This window comes from Neoarius graeffei, chromosome 7, assembly GCF_027579695.1.
Source record: "Neoarius graeffei isolate fNeoGra1 chromosome 7, fNeoGra1.pri, whole genome shotgun sequence".
NCBI lineage: Eukaryota > Metazoa > Chordata > Actinopteri > Siluriformes > Ariidae > Neoarius > Neoarius graeffei.
The window spans coordinates 46293595-46312787 of NC_083575.1; the positions used below are offsets into that span (position 1 = coordinate 46293595).

At 40.7% G+C, this 19193-nt stretch overlaps 1 protein-coding gene across 3 annotated transcripts in view; it reads left to right on the forward strand.

The window, feature by feature from the left end:
• washc2c (WASH complex subunit 2C) overlaps nucleotides 1–19193 on the forward strand; it is a 56769-nt gene that overhangs the window by 20576 nt on the left and 17000 nt on the right. For 2 of the 3 annotated variants that reach the window (XM_060925786.1, XM_060925788.1), the window contains exons 5-16: nucleotides 1085–1258; nucleotides 5668–5764; nucleotides 5868–5932; nucleotides 6214–6267; nucleotides 6943–7029; nucleotides 7302–7386; nucleotides 7518–7583; nucleotides 7858–7976; nucleotides 8144–8204; nucleotides 8324–8374; nucleotides 17435–17617; nucleotides 17725–17888. In XM_060925786.1, the coding sequence (XP_060781769.1) occupies nucleotides 1085–1258; nucleotides 5668–5764; nucleotides 5868–5932; nucleotides 6214–6267; nucleotides 6943–7029; nucleotides 7302–7386; nucleotides 7518–7583; nucleotides 7858–7976; nucleotides 8144–8204; nucleotides 8324–8374; nucleotides 17435–17617; nucleotides 17725–17888 (1206 nt within the window). The remainder of the gene's footprint in view (nucleotides 1–1084; nucleotides 1259–5667; nucleotides 5765–5867; nucleotides 5933–6213; nucleotides 6268–6942; nucleotides 7030–7301; nucleotides 7387–7517; nucleotides 7584–7857; nucleotides 7977–8143; nucleotides 8205–8323; nucleotides 8375–17434; nucleotides 17618–17724; nucleotides 17889–19193) is intronic. The other variant, XM_060925787.1, reaches the window with a different exon arrangement.

The following is a 19193-nucleotide window of genomic DNA, read 5'->3' on the forward strand; positions in this document are numbered from 1 at the left end:
CAATTTTTTAAAAATGATTTCTTGAACGTATTATTGTTATTGTCTGTGGTTGAGTGTTAAGTATTATTCTGTGTATTTAGAGTAAACATGTATTGGTGAATCATAAAATAAGTTGATACTGGCCTGAAATGGACTGAGGTCAAAATTATTTGTTTGGGTCTGATGTGAACTGTTAACATGCTTAGTGTTAATTTGCACAACACGGATCTGTCACAACACATTCTCTTGCAGGTGAAACGTTTGCAATAGAATCTTGCAGAAATTTTGGCTCGGTTGCAAAGAGGATGTCAGTATTGGATCATTATTGTGCATTGGCCAAAAAGCTCCAATACTGAGAATTTATCAGCCAAACTGGTTCTCTGTATGCCTAATTACAAGCCTTTGTGAAACTTAATCTTCAGACAAATAATTTCTGTTCCAAACAAAGTTGGACACGTACACTACCGTTCAAAAGTTTGGGGTCACTTTGAAATGTCCTTATTTTTGAAAGAAAAGCACTGTTCTTTTCAATGAAGATCACTTTAAACTAATCAGAAATGCACTCTATACATTGCTAATGTGGTAAATGACTATTCTAGCTGCAAATGTGTGGTTTTTGGTGCAATATCTCCATAGGTGTATAGAGGCCCATTTCCAGCAACTCTCACTCCAGTGTTCTAATGGTACAATGTGTTTGCTCATTGCCTCAGAAGGCTAATGGATGATTAGAAAACCCTTGTACAATCATGTTAGCACAGCTGAAAACAGTTTAGCTCTTTAGAGAAGCTATAAAACTGACCTTCCTTTGAGCAGATTGAGTTTCTGGAGCATCACATTTGTGGGGTCGATTAAATGCTCAAAATGGCCAGAAAAATGTCTTGACTATATTTTCTATTCATTTTACAACTTATGGTGGTAAATAAAACTGTGACTTTTCATGGAAAACACAAAATTGTCTGGGTGACCCCAAACTTTTGAACGGTCGTGTAGCTGTTTGAGTAGTGGGATTAAACTGTGTGTCTACAAAACCCACATATCAAATAAATAGTGATGCATCCAAAGCCACCTGTTTATCAAACACTGTCTCTTACTGCCCCTTTAAAAGGAAAAAACACGAGAACAGAAAGAAGCCGAGCTGATACCTAAAGTCCAGGAGGCAGTGAATTATGGTTTGAAGGTCCTGGAATCTGCCTTTGAGCAACTGGATGTGAAAGTAGGGAACTCAGACTCTGAGGATGAGGAGGCAGCCGACAGAGTGGAGCCCATTCTGGAACCCAAGGTGAGCGTTCTCCGATTCAGTGAAGATTTGGGCTACCATTCATGATTTATTAAACTATTTAGTTTTTTTTTTTTTTAAATTGATTGATTAGATGGATTACTTTAAAAACATTTACATTGCAGCATTTGTCAACTTGTGCAACTACAGAACTCTTAACTAGGTTTAATTTAATAACAGATCAATAACTGCAATTCAGTATTACTGATGTTTATCAGATCATCTGTTAAATATTTAATGACAACTGAACAAGACGTGGAAACCAGTTGTGGGTTGTTGTTGTTTTTTTTTTAAAACCTCATTGTGCACACTTTTTTTTTCTTTCTTCCCGTTTGACAACTTTTGTCTTATCTGCATTTGCAGCCTTGATTTGTTTAATTTCAGCCAGACTAATTCAAAATAATGGCTGTGTATGTACTGTATGTGTTGTGCAAAAGTCTTGGGTACATGTAAAGAAATGCTGTAGACCAAAAATGGCTTAAAAATAATGAAATGTTTCAGCATTTAAAAAAAATATTATAAACAGTAACCTGTAATAAAGAAAACAAAGTCAATTTCTGGTGTGAGACCACCCTTTGCTTTAAAAACAACAAAAAAAGTATTCTCAGGTACCATGAGTGCAGTTTAATAAGGAAATTAGCTGTAGGTTTTACTGAGCATCTTGCAGAACCAGCCACAGATGTTCTGGACATGTTGACTGTCACACTTGCTTTTTTTTTTTTAAGATTTTTTTTGGGGGCTTTTTTTCACCTTTATTGGATAGATGTCTGTGAAGATTCTCAGTCATCCAGGTCATGATAACTGGGGGTGGTAAAAGAGAGCAACTGGACTTGCTTGAAGATTCTTGAAGACGTTTCACCTCTCATCCGAAAGGCTTCTTCAGTTCTGTCTGACTAGTAGGGAGCATCAGGTATTTATCCTCTCATGGATGAAAAGCTCCTCTAAGGTGTCGTTGAGTCATCCTGTTGGTGTGGGTCACTGGGGGCTGAATGTGAATGGCCTCGAGAGTCGTTAGGGTGATCAATGGAATGCCCATTAAGGTGATCAATGGAATGCTGATTCTCTCTGCCCTCCTGTATGCCAGTGAAAACAGCTGGGTTTTGGTGTGCATTCAGTTGTCTGGGAAGTGTGCCAAGGACTGCATTGTAGGTGGCTGATAAATGATGTCTTAGGCCAAGTTTACATTAGACCGTATCAGCGGATCATCAGATTAACGTTTTTAAAACGATTAGCGTGCACACAGCAATGCCAATACACGATTCGCGTGCACACAGCAACGCCAATACACGGATACGCTCGGCTCCGCAGGCATCCTGCGCTCCAAATCACTCCGCCCTGAACAGCGAGTGCCCTCTGGAGGGTGCGCACTCCGGCCCTGCGCAGCTCACAGAGCGCGCGAGTGAAGCGCACAAGCAGTGATTCGGGACTGAGCCGCTGTGTGTGTGATCTCGGTGCATATCGGGCATGCGCGTCACTTACCACTTGCAAGTGGAAGGATGGCAAGCCTAAAGACAATCATAACTACACAATGGGCAGTATTTGCATCAGTATTTGCAGTATTTTCATACTTTTATACTCTTTAATGAAGGGTGATACAAGGCGGAAGTCCGCGCCGTTTTTCAGCAGTCGCGTCACATGACCAACGCCAGCGAATCAGGAAGGTGGATGTCACAGTGACGTTGTCCAATGACGACGCCAGCTAGAGCTCAGCACAGCGTATCCGTGTATTCTCAATGTTTACACAGCACTGGAGCTGACACGATCTGGATTGAATACGTGGACCCTGACGGATTCCCGTTTCCCAGCGTTTCCAGGCGTTTTAATGTAAACGGGCAGTGCATCCGCGAAGAAAACGAGACAGATACGGTCTAATGTAAACTTGGCCTAAGACATCATTTATCAGCCACCTACAATGCAGTCCTTGGCACACTTCCCAGACAACTGAATGCACACCAAAACCCAGCTGTTTTCAGTGGCATACAGGAGGACAGAGAGAATCAGCATTCCATTGATCACCTTAATGGGCAATCCATTGATCACCCTAACGACTCTCGAGGCCATTCACATTCAGCCCCCAGTGACCCACACCAACAGGATGACTCAACGACACCTTAGAGGAGCTTTTCATCCATGAGAGGATAAATACCTGATGCTCCCTACTAGTCAGACAGAACTGAAGAAGCCTTTCGGATGAGAGGTGAAACGTCTTCAAGAATCTTCAAGCAAGTCCAGTTGCTCTCTTACCACCCACTTTATTGGATAGGACAGTGTCGAGACAGGAAATGAGCAGGAGAGAGAGACGGGGAGGGATCGGGAAATGACCTCGGGTCGGAATCGAACCCGGGTCCCTGGATTTATGGTATGGTGCCTTATCCACCTGAGCCACAACGCCCCCACGACGCTTCTTAATGTTGCATCAAAATCCAGTAGCCTTCATTATTATTATTTTTTTTAATCTGAAAAGTCGTCTCTTATGTAATATGCTGCTCAGATACAAACCTTTTTTTTTTTTTTTTTTCTCTTTAACATTTAATTTTGTGTTGGAAAATGAATATTTGGACTCTAAAATGTTTTTGTACTGACTCAATCATGTAGAAGTCATAAAATTGAAATCTGTAACAATCTGCACAATTTTGTGGACTAGCTGTCTCACTGACCTGAAACACTTCAATGCTAAATTCTCTTTGCTTGCTGTGTGTGCATCTGTGTGGCATCGACTTCACATTTCAGGTGATACGTTTTTAATGTCTGCAATCAACAAACTTTGGGATTGACCAGCAGGATGCTGACCCAATGGCTTGACACACAAGATATATTAAAATATTCTATATATCCAGTACTGGTGGATATAAGTCAATATAAAAAGTCTACACACTCCTGTTAAAATGTGCCTTCAGGTTTTTGTGATGTAAAAAATGAAACCAATGTATTCAGGGCTCGACATTAAGGATTGCCTGGAGCAAGTGGGATATGTCCCCGACATGGCCGACCGGCCAAGTTGGAATGAGCATATATTACGAACTAGCACCACAAAAATTAGACTTCTTGATCTTTTTGTTTTAGTTCCTAAAAGTGGCCCTTACTTCGTATCTACCATTATGTCTTGGCTGTTTTCTTAGTCTTGGTTTCATTTACTGCTTTGCAAGTTATTTTATATACCCCCGCTGTTGTAGTATGGCATGCGTACTGTTTATAGACCCCTTGTGCATGACGTCACGCATCACGTGATAATTACAGCCAGGGTCAGACAGACAGTCTTTCATGCAAGCAAGGCTTAATCTGTCTTCAATATTGGTTCATTTTTGTGCTGTAGTTTTTTTTTTTTTTTTTTTTTTTTTTTTGCTTGTTCAAACAGGGAAATAGATAAAACGCATTACTGTCTCCCTGCTATCAAGAAAAATGTTAACAAATTGAAGCAAATGCTTCAAGAACAACGAGGAAATGAGTGATTTAAAGAATACGAGGAGAGGAGCTCAGCCTGAAAACTCCAGAGAAATTCACGATCGTGTTTAAAATGTATTTTACAAAAACAAAGTCAGAAGTGAGTATTAAAGAGTTGGCTTAAGAATCTCGTTTTTTTTTTTTTTTTTCTGCTCTGCTCGCATTCGAGTTGGCGCCTTCATGAAATTATTGTCCGTTACAAGTACAAAGTAACCAATAACGAAACTTAATAATAAACTTAATCAATAACCAAACTTCAACTCAGTGTGATCTTCATTTTATGTTGCAATTCACAACTATTCTATGGTTTTCCTAAAAAAAAATAATAGTACTCGCAAAATAAGGGGCAAATGATAATATTGGGGGGAGTGGAAATTAACCCCTACTTGCCCCCCAGGGCAAGTGGGTTTAAAAGTTAATGTCAAGCCCTGTATATTACGTCAGACCTTTTTTCCATTTTGTTCGTTACTGTGTCACAAAATTGGAAAAGATCTGGCATGGTTGATCTTGAGGTTAATTTTTACACCACAAAAACCTGCAGTTTTAACAGGGGTGTGTAGACTTTTTTATATCCACTGTACATCGCACTTCCATTTTTCTCACGCCAAAAATGAATTTCAAAATGTAAAACCATTTACACATGTAAAACCACAATGTCCAGAGGTTGACCAGCATAGCATGATACAAAGAGTTTTATTTCCTGTTGTAACACGCACCACCGTTTCCACCAAATGTTTTTAGTCTAAACGAAGTGACTGTGCACCACAGCATACTTGTTTTGTAACAGTCAAACTCTAATAATGAAACTTGTTGCCAACTATTGTTATCAGTTTATATCAATTTTGCCCTGTAGTTGTTGCAGCCCTTGCTCAGGTACACCATTTTTTGATGAGATGGCAAAATGCAGTACATGGCATTGGTGAGGTAGTGTGTTTTAATTTGCATTTTTTTTTTTTTTTTTTTAAAAACAGGATTTATACGTAGACAGGCCGCTACCATACTTGATTGGATCTCAGGCTTTTATGGAACAAGATGACGTTGGCCTGGGAGATCTCTCCAGTGATGACGGTGTGCTCCTAATGCTTGACTTCATTCCATTCTCTGAATTGAATCAACACTTTTGTCCTTTTACTTTGCTAACTGCTTGTGCATTGCTGTCTTTCTCTTGCAGAAATGTCCATCGACAGTGACAGGGAGAGTTTTGTTGAGAGTGAAGTGGATAAAGATCAGGAGGAAGTAAAACTGGATATTATACACATTTATTCCAATTTACACAGTTGCATTTTATTTCTAAAGCGCTTTTAGCAATACGCTTTGTCACAAAAGAGCTTTACTGGCTGTGAAGTTGCTTTGTGAGAATGTGTTAAAATTTAGCGCAAGCTAGAGGTGACAGTAACCCAAACTCAAATGTGTTTATTTCTCGCTGAATGAAACCTGACTAGATTTATTGTAGCATAGCTTTTGTATTTCCATAACTGCCAACAAAAATCTCTATATAAGATTTCTGATTCTAACAGCACTCAGATGAGGATTTTGACCAAGAAGGAGAAAGTCAAGGAAGTTTAAAGAAAGTAAGAATGATTTATATATTTTCCTTCTCATTTACATTACAAGGGCATGCCAATGAACAAACGTGTTTGTCTTAAGGCCAATTTATGCTGACAACCCAGTCCTCGCAGATAGCGTCGCAGACAGTGTCTGCGTAGCCCCCCCCCCCACCTTCGCAGACGCTCTGCGCGCACCTCCCAAAAATTGTGACCACCGCAGAAGCCTCGCAGACAGCGCCGCAGACAAGAGGGCTCTGATTGGTCCACTCTACATCCGCTGTACACGCACTTCCGCTTCCCTACTTTCCCGGTTTGTTTTGTTTTCACGACCGGCATTTTTAAAAACACGAGCGAAGATGGAGCAGCATGAAGAGCGGTTGATTGAGGAAGTACGTACATCTATTCGACTCCAGTTCTAGTCATTATAAAAAAAAAAGTTCTAGTCATTATAAGTAACCGGAGGATAAACACTCCACTAACCACACCCACCAACTACTCCTAGCGACTTCGCGCCCCCTTGCGTTGTGCCGGCGAGTAACATCGCGCACGCCTATTACTCCCCGCTCAACAATAAATTACAACTGTCTGCGAAAAGCTATCTGCGAAGGCCTTGTCGCACAAGCATGCAGAGGCCTTTAGAAATGTGGCAATATTAGGAACATAATGTTTGAGCTCTTTTTTTTTTATGTATCTTTATAGAAGCCAATCAGTTCTGATGAAGAGGAAGAAAATGAAGATTCTGACTTATTTGGAGAATCTGACAAGGATGAAGATGAAGCCAGAAGGGTGAATAATTTGCATTTGTCAATACATGTTTCAATAAGAGAAATTTCTGGATGGTAATTTTAAAATCTAACGTGATGGATAATGCTGTTCTCGCGTATTTGATGAAAAGGTATTTTGTCCCTTTTGAGTTTTGTTTGGACGGAATGAGCTTATTTCAGTGAAGTGGGTTTTCATGATAAATGGACTTAACAAGGATTGCAGCAAAACTACTTTAGAAATGGATTACTCTGCAAATGTCTCAGCTGATTTTTCTACTTCTGCTTATATTTCAGGATGACGTGGGTCCAACATCTTTTGTTGATCAGCTGGCTGCAAGAATTAACGATACAGTAAAAAAGCCAGATGCAGACCGTACATGTAAACTTATTGTTCACTCATTTACTTTCCATTCATTCTTTATATAAGATTTATAAATGTGAATTTTATTTGGGTCATTATCACATTTTTATTTAATTTTGTTTATTTGCATGTTTGTAATTCTTTTCAAGCATTGTCATCAGGCACATCTGTTACCAAAAAGAAAAACCAAGGAAAGAAACCGCCAGAGGCACAGGGTACATGTAATTTCATTCACACTGTCGGGGAATTACCCTCACTCAAAGCATCTCACTGTTCGCTGAATACACTTGTAATATTTCTGACAGAAAAGCTCATGTAACTGATGTCTGTCTTCTAACCTTTCTTTTTCATTACATATTAAATTTCCTTTTTTTTTTTAAACTCTCAATTCCCAACAAGGAAACTGGCACCAATTGACTTGCATTGTTTATTGTAGCTTGAGCAAATCACATGATAAACCCTGTCATTTTCACATCCGTTTTGTTGCAGTGGAAGGCGATGATGAGCTGTTCAAGCCTCCAGAAATGGACGATGATGAATATTCTCCGTTTGGAGGAAATGGTGGTCTCTTTAGTGGAGGTAGAGGCCTGTTTGATGATGATGATGAAGTAAGTGTTCATCCACCATTTATTAGTCATTTGATCAATACTCAGCAAGGACAAAATGATGTAAAATTAAATTCAAATTCTAATTTTTATTTTTTATTAACTGATGGCAGCAACAAAATAAATAATACAAGAGTTGATGTTTTGAATGGTTTTCTTTGATTCTGCAGGGGGATCTGTTTTCTGAGGCACCCAAAAAGGAGACGGAGCAAAGAGCATCCCAGAAAACAGGTACAACACCACAAGCAGCCTGATGTTCCTGACCTCTCTTACAGTTCATTATTGGAAGATGTTTAGCTAATACGTTGTAACTGTGTTAAATCTATAACCTAATTCCTTTGTTTTTGTAGAGCGTGTCAACAATAAGAGAATACCCACAGGTGCAGTTTCCATTTTCCCAGGTAAAATACTTTCTCAAGTATGCAGTGCACTCCTTGTAAAGATTAGTAAAAAGGTTGGGGGGGGAATCCACCTTTTGGTGAAGTAACTTCATCTCACACTGGAAAAAAATGAGAGAAATCCAGCCTTGAATTGAAACAAGTCTCTCATCAAGACATAATTTTCAACGTGTCATGATTATTGGCCCCCTTGGAAATTATACTGAACACAATGTAACTGAAGCATGTTTCCTATTTAGTGTCCCTTAGTCAAGTTTATTTTTATAGCACTTTTAACAGTAGACATTGTCGCAAAGCAGCTTTACAGGATTTAAATTACTTTAAACATGAGCTAATTTTATCCCTAACCTATCCCCAATGAGCATGCCTATGGTGACAGTGGCAAGGACCTCGAGAGGAGCCAGACTCAAAAGGGAACCCATCCTCATTTGGGTGATAACATTTAACAGTTTTAACATGAAGTCAGTTTCGGTGATGTTATAATCTCTTCATTAATGGAAACTTGAGTGCAAAACTGTTCATGACAACTGCAGTCCTAAAGTTAGCAAGTCAACTGTAGTCCTCAGCCATAAAAGCATTACTGTAATGGCCCTTTTCCACTACCCTTTTTCAGCTCGCTTCAGCTCACTTCAGCTCACTTCAGCCCAACATGGCTCGCGTTTCGACTACCTCAGAACAGCACGACTCAGCTCGCTTCAGCCCTGATCAGCACCCAAAACTTGCACGGTTTTGGAGTGGGGCTGAAGCAAGCCAAACCGAGCCGAGTGGGGCTAGGGGCATGAGGAGACACTCCCCTGTGCACTGATTGGTGAGGAGGAGTGTCCTCACACGCCCCGTGAGCACGCTGGGATCTGTAAACCCGGAAGAAGAAGAATTACGAATTATGAGAATTTCTGAAGCCTTATGCGCCTCGCCTCATCTATACGCTCTTGCCAGTATCTGTTGGCGTTGTCGGTGACAACAAGCCACAGCACCAAGACCAGCAACACTAATGACTCCATGTCCTCCATGTTTATTGTTTACTATCCGGGTCGTGAGACTACCGCTTAAAAGGTCACTGATGTCACTGTTTGCGCCGCCTAACGACATCACGTGACGTTCACCCACTTTCGCTAACTCCACCCAATGTGTCCACCCACTTCCAGCCAGCACAGTTCAGCGCGGTTGTAGTCGAAATGCAACTCCAACAGCCCCACTCAGCCCAACTCAGCACGGCTCAGCCGCGTTGGTAGTGGAAAAGCGGCATAAGTGTCCAGAGCGTCTTCCAAGTGTGACTTTCAACTGTCCGTATGGAGCCGTCCTCCACAGGAGTGATGTGATGAGACTCCAACCAGATGCAGGGCATCAGGATGGATCGGGGGGAGAGAACGCAGGTTGTTAGGTATGCCCAATGTCACCTGATGAGTAAGAACAGTATACGTTTAGCGCTGAGCGCAAGCAGGGACTCTGGCAACTAACTATGACAGCATAACTAAAAGGGGAGAGCCAGAAGGTAACAGGCATGAGGGAGCCCCGGGACATAAAGCAACAGCCACTACACAATCAACAAACCCGAGTGAGCAAGCGAGTGGGGGACTGACAGCATCCATACATCCCAGTTTACCAAAACACACTATGTCTGAGGACTCTCCAGATCTACTCCTTTCCCTCAAACACTAATTAACAAAAGGCTTGACTAAATAGATATGTTTTCAGCCTAGACTTAAACGCTGAGACGGTGTCTGATTCCCGAACACTATTTGGAAGTCTGTTTCATAACTGTAGGGCTTTGTAAGAAAAGGCTCTGCCCCCTGATGTAGCCTTCACTATATGAGGTACCAGCAGATAGCCTGCACCTTTTGATCCAAGTAGGCGTGGCGGGTCATAAAGGACCAGAAGTTCACTCAGGCACTGTGGTGCGAGACCATTCAGTGCTTTTAAAGGTCAATAGTAGTATTTTATAATCAATACGAAATTTGATTGGGAGCCAATGCAGTGCGGATAAGACGGGTGATGTGGTTATATTTTCTAGTTCTAGTAAGGACTCTTGCTGCTGCATTTTGAACTAACTGGAGCTTGTTTATGCACTTACTGGAACATCCAGACAGTAAGGCATTACAATAATCCAACCTAGAGGTAACAAAAGCATGAACTAGTTTTTCTGCATCATGTAGTGACAAATTTCTTAGCAATATTTCTGAGATGAAAGAAAGCTGTCCAGGTAATGTTATTGATATGAGTTTCAAATGAAAGTCTGGGGTCAATAATCACCACGAGGTCTTTTACTGCTGCACGTAAAAAAAACAAAGGCCATCCAGCATTACTGTGTAATCAGAAAACCTACTTCTAGCTGCATGTGGTCCTAGGACTTCAGTCTTGTCAGAGTTAAGCAGAAGGAAGTTAATAAGCATCCAGTGTCTAATGTTGTTTACACATTCTTCAATTCTATTAAGCTGGTGTCTCTCATCTAGTTTTGCAGAAACGTACAACTGTGTGTCATCAGCATAAGTGGCAGCTAATACCATGCTTACGAATATCACCCAGAGGTAACATGTATAAAGAAAAAAGCAGTGGACCTAAGACAGAACCTTGTGGAACACCAAACTTTACCTCAGTATGTCTAGAAAAATCACCATTTACATCAACCTATTGATGGCAATCAGTTAAAAAAAGACCTGAGCCAGGAGAGGGCTGTTCCCTTAACTCCCACACCATTTTCTAGTCTATCCAGAAGAATGGAATGATCAATGGTATCAAATGCTGCACTAAGGTCAAGCAGCGAGACACAGCCCTGATCAGATGCCAACAGTAGGTCATTTGCTACTTTTAACCAGAGCTGTCTGTGCTGTGATGAGGTCTAAATCCTGACTGATACATTTCATGGATGTTGTTCCTCTGTAAATATGAGCATAACTGCTGTGCCACAGCTTTTTCTAGGATCTTGGAGATAAAGGGGAGGTTTGATATTGACCAATAATTGGACAGCTCAAGGTCAGGTTTTTTGGACTGATCAAGGTCAGGTTTTTTAATCAGGGATTTGATAACTGCTAGTTTAAAGAATTTGGGTACATAGCCAATCCTAACAGAAGAATTTATTTTTAGAAGCGGTTCAATTACTTCAGGTATTGTGTTTTTGAATAGATGTGTAGGTAAGGGATCTAGTACACAAGTTGAGGATTTTGATGCGGAGATTAATGACAGTAATTCGATTTCTCTAAGGGGGAGTCTCATCTCATTATCTGTAGCCGCTTTATCCTGTCCCACAGGGTCGCAGGCAAGCTGGAGCCTATCCCAGCTGACTACGGGCGAAGGCGGGGTACACCCTGGACAAGTCGCCAGCTCATCACAGGGCTGACACATAGACACAGACAACCATTCACACTCACATTCACACCTACGCTCAATTTAGAGTCACCAGTTAACCTAACCTGCATGTCTTTGGACTGTGGGGGAAACCGGAGCACCCGGAGGAAACCCACGCGGACACGGGGAGAACATGCAAACTCCACACAGAAAGGCCCTCACCGGCCACTGGGATCGAACCCAGGACCTTCTTGCTGTGAGGCGACAGCGCTAACCACTACACCACCGTGCTGCCCTAAGGGGGAGTAAAACATTCTAATTGCCGATCTGATAGTTATCTTGTTAGCGACAGGGTCACTTAAATTGTCTGACCTTAAATTATTAGTTTGAATTTTTTGTCGGATATTCTCAGTTTTGTCATTTAAAAAAAAAAAAATTCATGAAGTCGTTGCTACTACATACTACAGGTGTGCATGTGTCTATAGTGGACTTATTCCTGGTTAATTTTGTTACAGTATTAAATAGGAATCTAGGATTATTTTTATCATCTTCTGTTAGGGAGGAGAAATATGTTGATCTAGCAGCACGAAGAGCTTTTCTATACTTCAGGAAGCTCTCCTTCCACGCTAATTTGAACACTACCAGTTTTGTTTGACGCCATTTACGTTCCAATTTTCGAGTGTTCTGTTTTAAAGTGTGAGTGCCATCGTTATACCAGGGTGCTAATTTTTTTCTCTCTGATCATTTTCCTTTTAAGAGGGGCTACATTATCTAAAGTATAGCGGAACATTGACTCTCAGCATTCAGTTGCCTGATCAAGTTCTGCAGGGGCTGACAACTCTGGGAGATCATTTATAATGCTCTGTGCAGTAGTTGACGTGAATGCACGTTTAATACAGTAGCGTGGTGAGGTGCATATTATATTATTCGGACATATTTTGAATGAGATGAGATAATGATCTGAGAACTTCAGACTGTGGAAGTGTGACTATATTTTCTATGTTTAACCTGAAATGTTAGTATTAGATTGAGGGTGCGACCACCATTATGGGTCGGTTCTATGACATTCTGATTAACCCCTACTAAATCTAAAATGGACACAAACGCTGTTTTCAAAGGGTCTTCTGGGCTATCGACGTGAATGTTAAAATCAACAACTAAAGCTTTGCCTAAGGAAATAACCAGGTCTGAGAGAAAATCTGCAAATTCAGAAAGAAACTCAGAATATCAGGGTTCGTACGGTCATGGAAAACCTGGAAAAGTTATGGAATGTGATTCATGTCGTTTTCCAGGACTGGAATGCTCCTGGAAACACGAGCACCCTGGAAAAGTTATGGAATTTATCCACCTTCCTTTGTGAACAGACAATGTGATTTAAAATTGGTTATTAACCCCGCCGACAGTAGTCGGAGGGGTTATTATTTTCACCTGCGTCAGTCTGTGTGTGTGTGTGTGTGTGTGTGTGTGTCTGTCTGTCTGTCTGTCTGTGTGTCTGCAAGATATCTCAAGAACCAATGGATCGATTTGGACCAAATTTTGTACGTGTTGCCAATCACCCAGGAAGGAAACCATTAAATTTTGGAGGTCAAAGGTCAAGGTCATGGCAGAACTTCGAAATTTTCGCCCAATGTATTTTAATAGGGAAAAGGCGGGGTTTGCACTCGTTAGAGTGTCCCTGTCTAGTTGTATATTGTAAACAACTTATAATAAGAAAATCATGCGTGTTGATTTGATTAACCGGCCAGTGCGGAGATCATTACTGATCCGCTTTTTCCCTCTCTCCGGCCACTGTTCATATCACATGTGACGTGTGTTGCCTAGATGCAATGTAAACTTCCCTCAGTCTTTAGATCAGATCGCGTGGCTTGTACTATGCCAAGAGACAAAGTACACAATGCCAGGGAAATGTACATTTAATGATGTCTGGCTTCATGCCGAAAAATACAAATCGTGGTTGGAGAGGGTAGAGGACCCTGGAAGAGCCAAATGTGTCTTGTGCAGTAAAATATTCGACATAGCTAACATGGGAGAAGCAGCTCTTACTAGCCATGCCAAAGGCGCTAAGCACCAAGCTGTAGTCGCTGCCCGCCAAGCAAACTCAATCGCCAGTTTTTTTGTTTTTTGTTTTTTTTTTCAACCTCACATGACGACACCCACATCCACGCCAACATCTACCTGCATTACTGCCACTTCGTCTTTGAGACCAGGAACGCTTTCAAGTGCTGTGACTAGAAATGGCTCACTTACTGCGGAGATATTCTGGGCGCTAAAGGTAATCAAAGCTCACTACTCCTTCAAGTCGTGTGAGGATCCAGCCCAGTTGTTCCAGGCCATGTTTCCCGATAGTCAGATAGCCACAAGATTTGTGTGCAGTGAACGCAAGTGTGCATATCTCTGCACATTTGGACTATCTTCATAACAAGGTAAAGAAGAGAATGAGAATGCGAGATTGTGAAAGCAGCCTTAACATTTTATATCCTGTTTATTCCGAACATGCATATTTGATGTTTGAACATGTTGATCGAATAACAACGCAAACAATGGACTCCAGTCTTCAGCTCAGACAAAATAAGTGAGAAAGAATGAGGTGAATGCAGCACCAAATAAGAGGAGCAGAAAGAATGTAACTCAAGAAAACCCCTATTAATCCATTAAATGTCTAGGTTCACATTCGCGAACCCCTACTACAACACACCTTTCCTATTAGTTTCACTGTAGTTACTGAATAAATAAACTTAAATGGTTATAATGTGGAAAATTCCTTTTAATTTTGTTCTAAGGGTGTGCACATTTTGGTTGCATCGTCGCTTCTATTAAACACTTTTTGTACTAACTATGGTTTACATAATATTTGGCATATATATACAGTTGTGGTCAGAAGTTTACATACAGTAACATGAATGTCCTTTTGGATATGAATGTCATGGCAATATTTGGGCTTTCAGTCATTTCTTTGAACTGTTCTTTTTCTGTGGCAGAATGTACAGCGGGCAGCATGGTGGTGTAGTGGTTAGCGCTGTCGCCTCACAGCAAGAAGGTCCGGGTTCGAGCCCCGTGGCCAGCGAGGGCCTTTCTGTGCGGAGTTTGCATGTTCTCCCCGTGTCCGCGTGGGTTTCCTCCGGGTGCTCCGGTTTCCCCCACAGTCCAAAGACATGCAGGTTAGGTTAACTGGTGACTCTAAATTGACCGTAGGTGTGAATGTGAGTGTGAATGGTTGTCTGTGTCTCTGTGTCAGCCCTGTGATGACCTGGTGACTTGTCCAGGGTGTACCCCGCCTTTCGCCCGTAGTCAGCTGGGATAGGCTCCAGCTTGCCTGCGACCCTGTAGAACAGGATAAAGCGGCTAGAGATAATGAGATGAGAATGTACAGCAGACATCTTTAATTTAAAAAAACACTAGAATTTGGTGCACAAGTTTTAATTTTCTTTGGGTTTTCTGAAATCAACACAGGGTCAAAAGTATACATACAGCACACCTAATATTGACATTTTAGAGGTTATGCGTAGTCATGGAAACTTGTGGCCAACTCATGGAAAAGTCATGGAAATTTGTTGGTTAAAATGTGTACGAACCCTGGAATATGGCCCCGGGGGCCTGTAAATAATAAGTAACGGAATTAACTGGGTAGACTTATTTTTCGAGGCTACATACATTTATATTAGTATGAAGAACTTCAAATGTATTAAATTCATAGCCAGGTTTGTGTTACACCTAGATAATCATTATATATAACCGTGATGCCACCTTCTCTGCCAGTTAGATGAGGCTGGTGTATATAACTGTATCCAGGACGACTAGCTTCATTTAATGCTATGTATTCATTTGGCTTAATCCATGTTTCAGTTAAACACAGTACATTAAACTCCTGATCAGTAATGAGTTAATTAACCATTAGCGCTTTAGATGTAAGAGATCTAATATTTAATAGCCCCACCTTTAGCTCAAAGGTGCTGGCAGTGGCTGTACAGTTAGTATGATCTAATTTTATACTGATTAGGTTACTGGAACAAACTGAGTATTTCTACTTTTTTTTTTTGCTTAGCTCTGGGAACAGACATAGTCTCGATGTAGTGGACCTTGAGTGACTACTCCGTGTAGCTAGCAGACAGTCGGTTTAGCCTGTTCATCTGCTCCCTGGCCTTGGCTCTGGATTGTCAGAAGTTGACTATGACCTATGCTGCAAGAAATGAGCAGCACCTTCCCGAGTGGGACGGATACCATTCTGCCCTAACAGGCCAGCAGTGCCCTCAAAATTAGTCCAATTATCTATAAAGCCCACGCTGTTTTCAGAGCACCACCTGGACAACCAGCAGTTCAGCGACCATAACCTGCTGTAAGCTATATCGCCACACTGCATTGGAATGGGGCCAGAGCATACAGCAGCATCAGACATCGCCAATTTAAACACCTCTACAAAGTTACTCTTAGTAACCTCAGACTGATGAAGGCGTATATCATTCATCAGCATGGGGGGAAAAATAAGAGCACATGCAAACCACATGAGGGAGAAGTGTGTTGACCTTTTATAAGTCATGGAATGGTTATTAAAAAATAGCTACTCACCTGAAAATGTCTATTTGAACAGTTAGGGCAAGAATTTAAAAAAGAAAGTGGAAACCAATTGGAACTGTTACAAACTTGAACCCAAGTTTGAACCCAATGAAGAGGACCCAACTTTATTTTGTCCCCGTGTACAGTGAGGAGGAGGGTAAGGAGAGGCAAAAAAAAAAATATCCCCAAGGGTCACTATACTGTAGCTGAATTACAAGAAAAATTTAAATCTTGGGGTTTCCAAGTCTCCAAAACCACCATCAGACACCACCTCCATGCCAATGGTTTATTTATGAAAGACCAAAAGCCTTTTCTGTCTGTTAACCACAAACATAAGCACCTGAAGTTTGTGAAGTGCTACTACAGCTTTGACTGGAACCGTGTTCTATGGACTGATGTAACAAAAATGGAGCTTTTTACAATAAACACTCAAGGTGGCTTTGGCGTAAAAAGAAGGATGGGTATAATGAAAAAAAAAACGATCCCAACTGTGACACATGGTAGAAGTTCTGTGATGTTTTGGGGCTGTTTTTCCTCTAAAGGCCCTGGAAACCTTGTGAGGTACATGGCATCATGCAGTCCATGAAATACCAGGACATTTTAAATCAAAATCTGGACGCCTCTGCCAGGAAACTAAAACTGGGTCGTCACTGGATCTTCTCGCAGGACAATGAGAATATGTCCAAATCAACACACAAATGGTTCATTGACCACAGAATCAAGCCTCTGCCCTGGCCATCTCAGTCCCCTGACCCGAACCCCATTGAAAACCTATGGGGTGAGCTGAAGAGGAGAGCGCACAAGAGAGAGCAGAGGACCCTGTATGATGTAAAGAGGAATGGTCTTGGGTGCCCTGCTCTGTGTCTCCAGTGTTTATAAAATGTTATAGAGAACTTGGTGCTGTTTTACTGGCAAAGGGAGGTTGTACAAAGTATTAAATGCAGGGGTGCCAATAATTGTGGCACTTGTTTTTGTTAAATTTCTTAATGAGGGATTTGTTTTTCTGTGAATAAATTTCAGTTAAAGGTTAAATTTTTCTCATTTGGTCAGTGTGAGATGAAGATGCTTCACCAAAAGGTGGATTTTAAAAAATAAATAAAATAAAAAACCCAACTTTTTACTGATCTTTAGGAGGAGTGCCAGTAATCATGGAGGGCACTGTAAAACCTGAGGTTTATCATTAAGATTTTTAGTATTTAATTAAGGGATGTTTTGTGTTTTTTCTACCAGAAAACAATCTGTTTGGCTCACCAAATGGTTCAGACTCATTAGAGAGCAAAGAGAATGACCGGCCAGTCAAATCCAAAGTGCAGGCAGCTCGAGAACAGACCTCACTCAGAAGTGGTCTTTTTGAAGACACTGAGGACGATGATGACTTTTTCAGTGGGAAGACTCTCAAAAAACCCACGTTTGGTGAGTTGGTGAAGGCCTGTGCAGGCCTGAGTCACCATAGCCTTGTCGAAGGACTGCTACTTATCAAAACGGTAGATGCTGTCGTAAAAATTAAATCTTCTGTTTAGCTGCACAGGACAAAGCCAAGCCAAAGAAAACAGCAGACCTGTTTGGAGGTGATGAAGATGATGAAGACGGTGACATTTTTAGTGTGGGTTCTTGCTCTGCTGTTTCTCAGCAGAGCAAGAAAAATGTTGACGGGGAAGAGGTGGTCCGTGCGCCTGAGAAAAAGGTAGTTAAGTATGTTGCTGTACAAATTTCTAGTTGCTGATTGCTTGTAACCTCTTCAAATAAATGTTGTATTCACTCTCCCTTGGCTGTCTGTTAGGTCCTTGCTGAATTCACAGTCCAGCTTATGATTTTTAGAGCGGAAAATACTTAACTGGTGACCAGTAGTCACACCAGAATCAAAACCCAACGTGTCTCAGGCAAGGTTATTGTTCATCCTGAGAATCACTTCTAGCTCACAGTGCAAGAGCTGTACTCACTTTTAGTGTTTCAGAGACGATCAGGAATCAAAGATCATGCCTTTGTTTTTAAATTCAGATATAAACAGTCTTGTTTAATGAGGCCTGTACTTGCTTAGTGCTTCTACATGCCTTTTTTAAATAATTTGTGTAGATTTATAATTAATCCAGTCATAACTTGATTATTTAGCTTGATCATAAATACTTGGCTATGTAACGATATATTGGACAATGATAAATCATACAAATTTGACCATTTGAATCGATGAAATAAAAATAAATTGCAACTATCAGACTGCGTAATCTTAGTCTTTCCTAGTTGTAATTGTTGCGTTTAGACAGCAGAGGGTGCAGTAATGCACAGTAGTGGGAATGCGTCTGACTTCAGCCTCGGCAGAAGAAACACAGCTCTAATGCCATGAAGGTGCACATTGGGGGGGAAAAAAGCAGATTGAAATGAGTCGTTGTACAAAGATTCAACAAGAAATTGGAATTTTTTTTTTTTTAAACCAACTGCTGAAATCTAAAGAGAAGAAAATGGCAGTAGTACAAATGTTCATAAGTTTATTAAGAAAAGGCCTATTTGTGATTGTTTTTCCATTGTTAATAAAAGGAATATTTTTGTAAATGGTCTATATTTACTCCAACCTTTTACAAATGGGTAAATAATTATTGTTGGTTATGAAGAAAATGAAAAGGTTTTTCAATTTTTTTTTCTAATTTCTAAAAAGGAATATTTAAGTCGATAAAGAATAGGAAAAAAATGTTTCATTGGGGGGAGCAATAATTTTCTTTTTCTTCAAAAATATCTTGGAAAATTGAATTATGAACCCATTAATTGAATCGAATCATGAATTAGGTGAATAGTTACATGCCTATTGTGATAAACATCTTGTTTAATCTTTGCTCTTCTATGTAAACCACCATGAGACTTTAGGCAAAGTGCTGTATTAAAAAAAAAAAAAAAAACACTCTTTTTTTTCCCGGTCTTATTGAAAAGCAATATTTCACTTCCTGGTTGTAGGATTCCCAGTAAGAGTACAATGGAAGGAAGTTTCATTCATTCAATC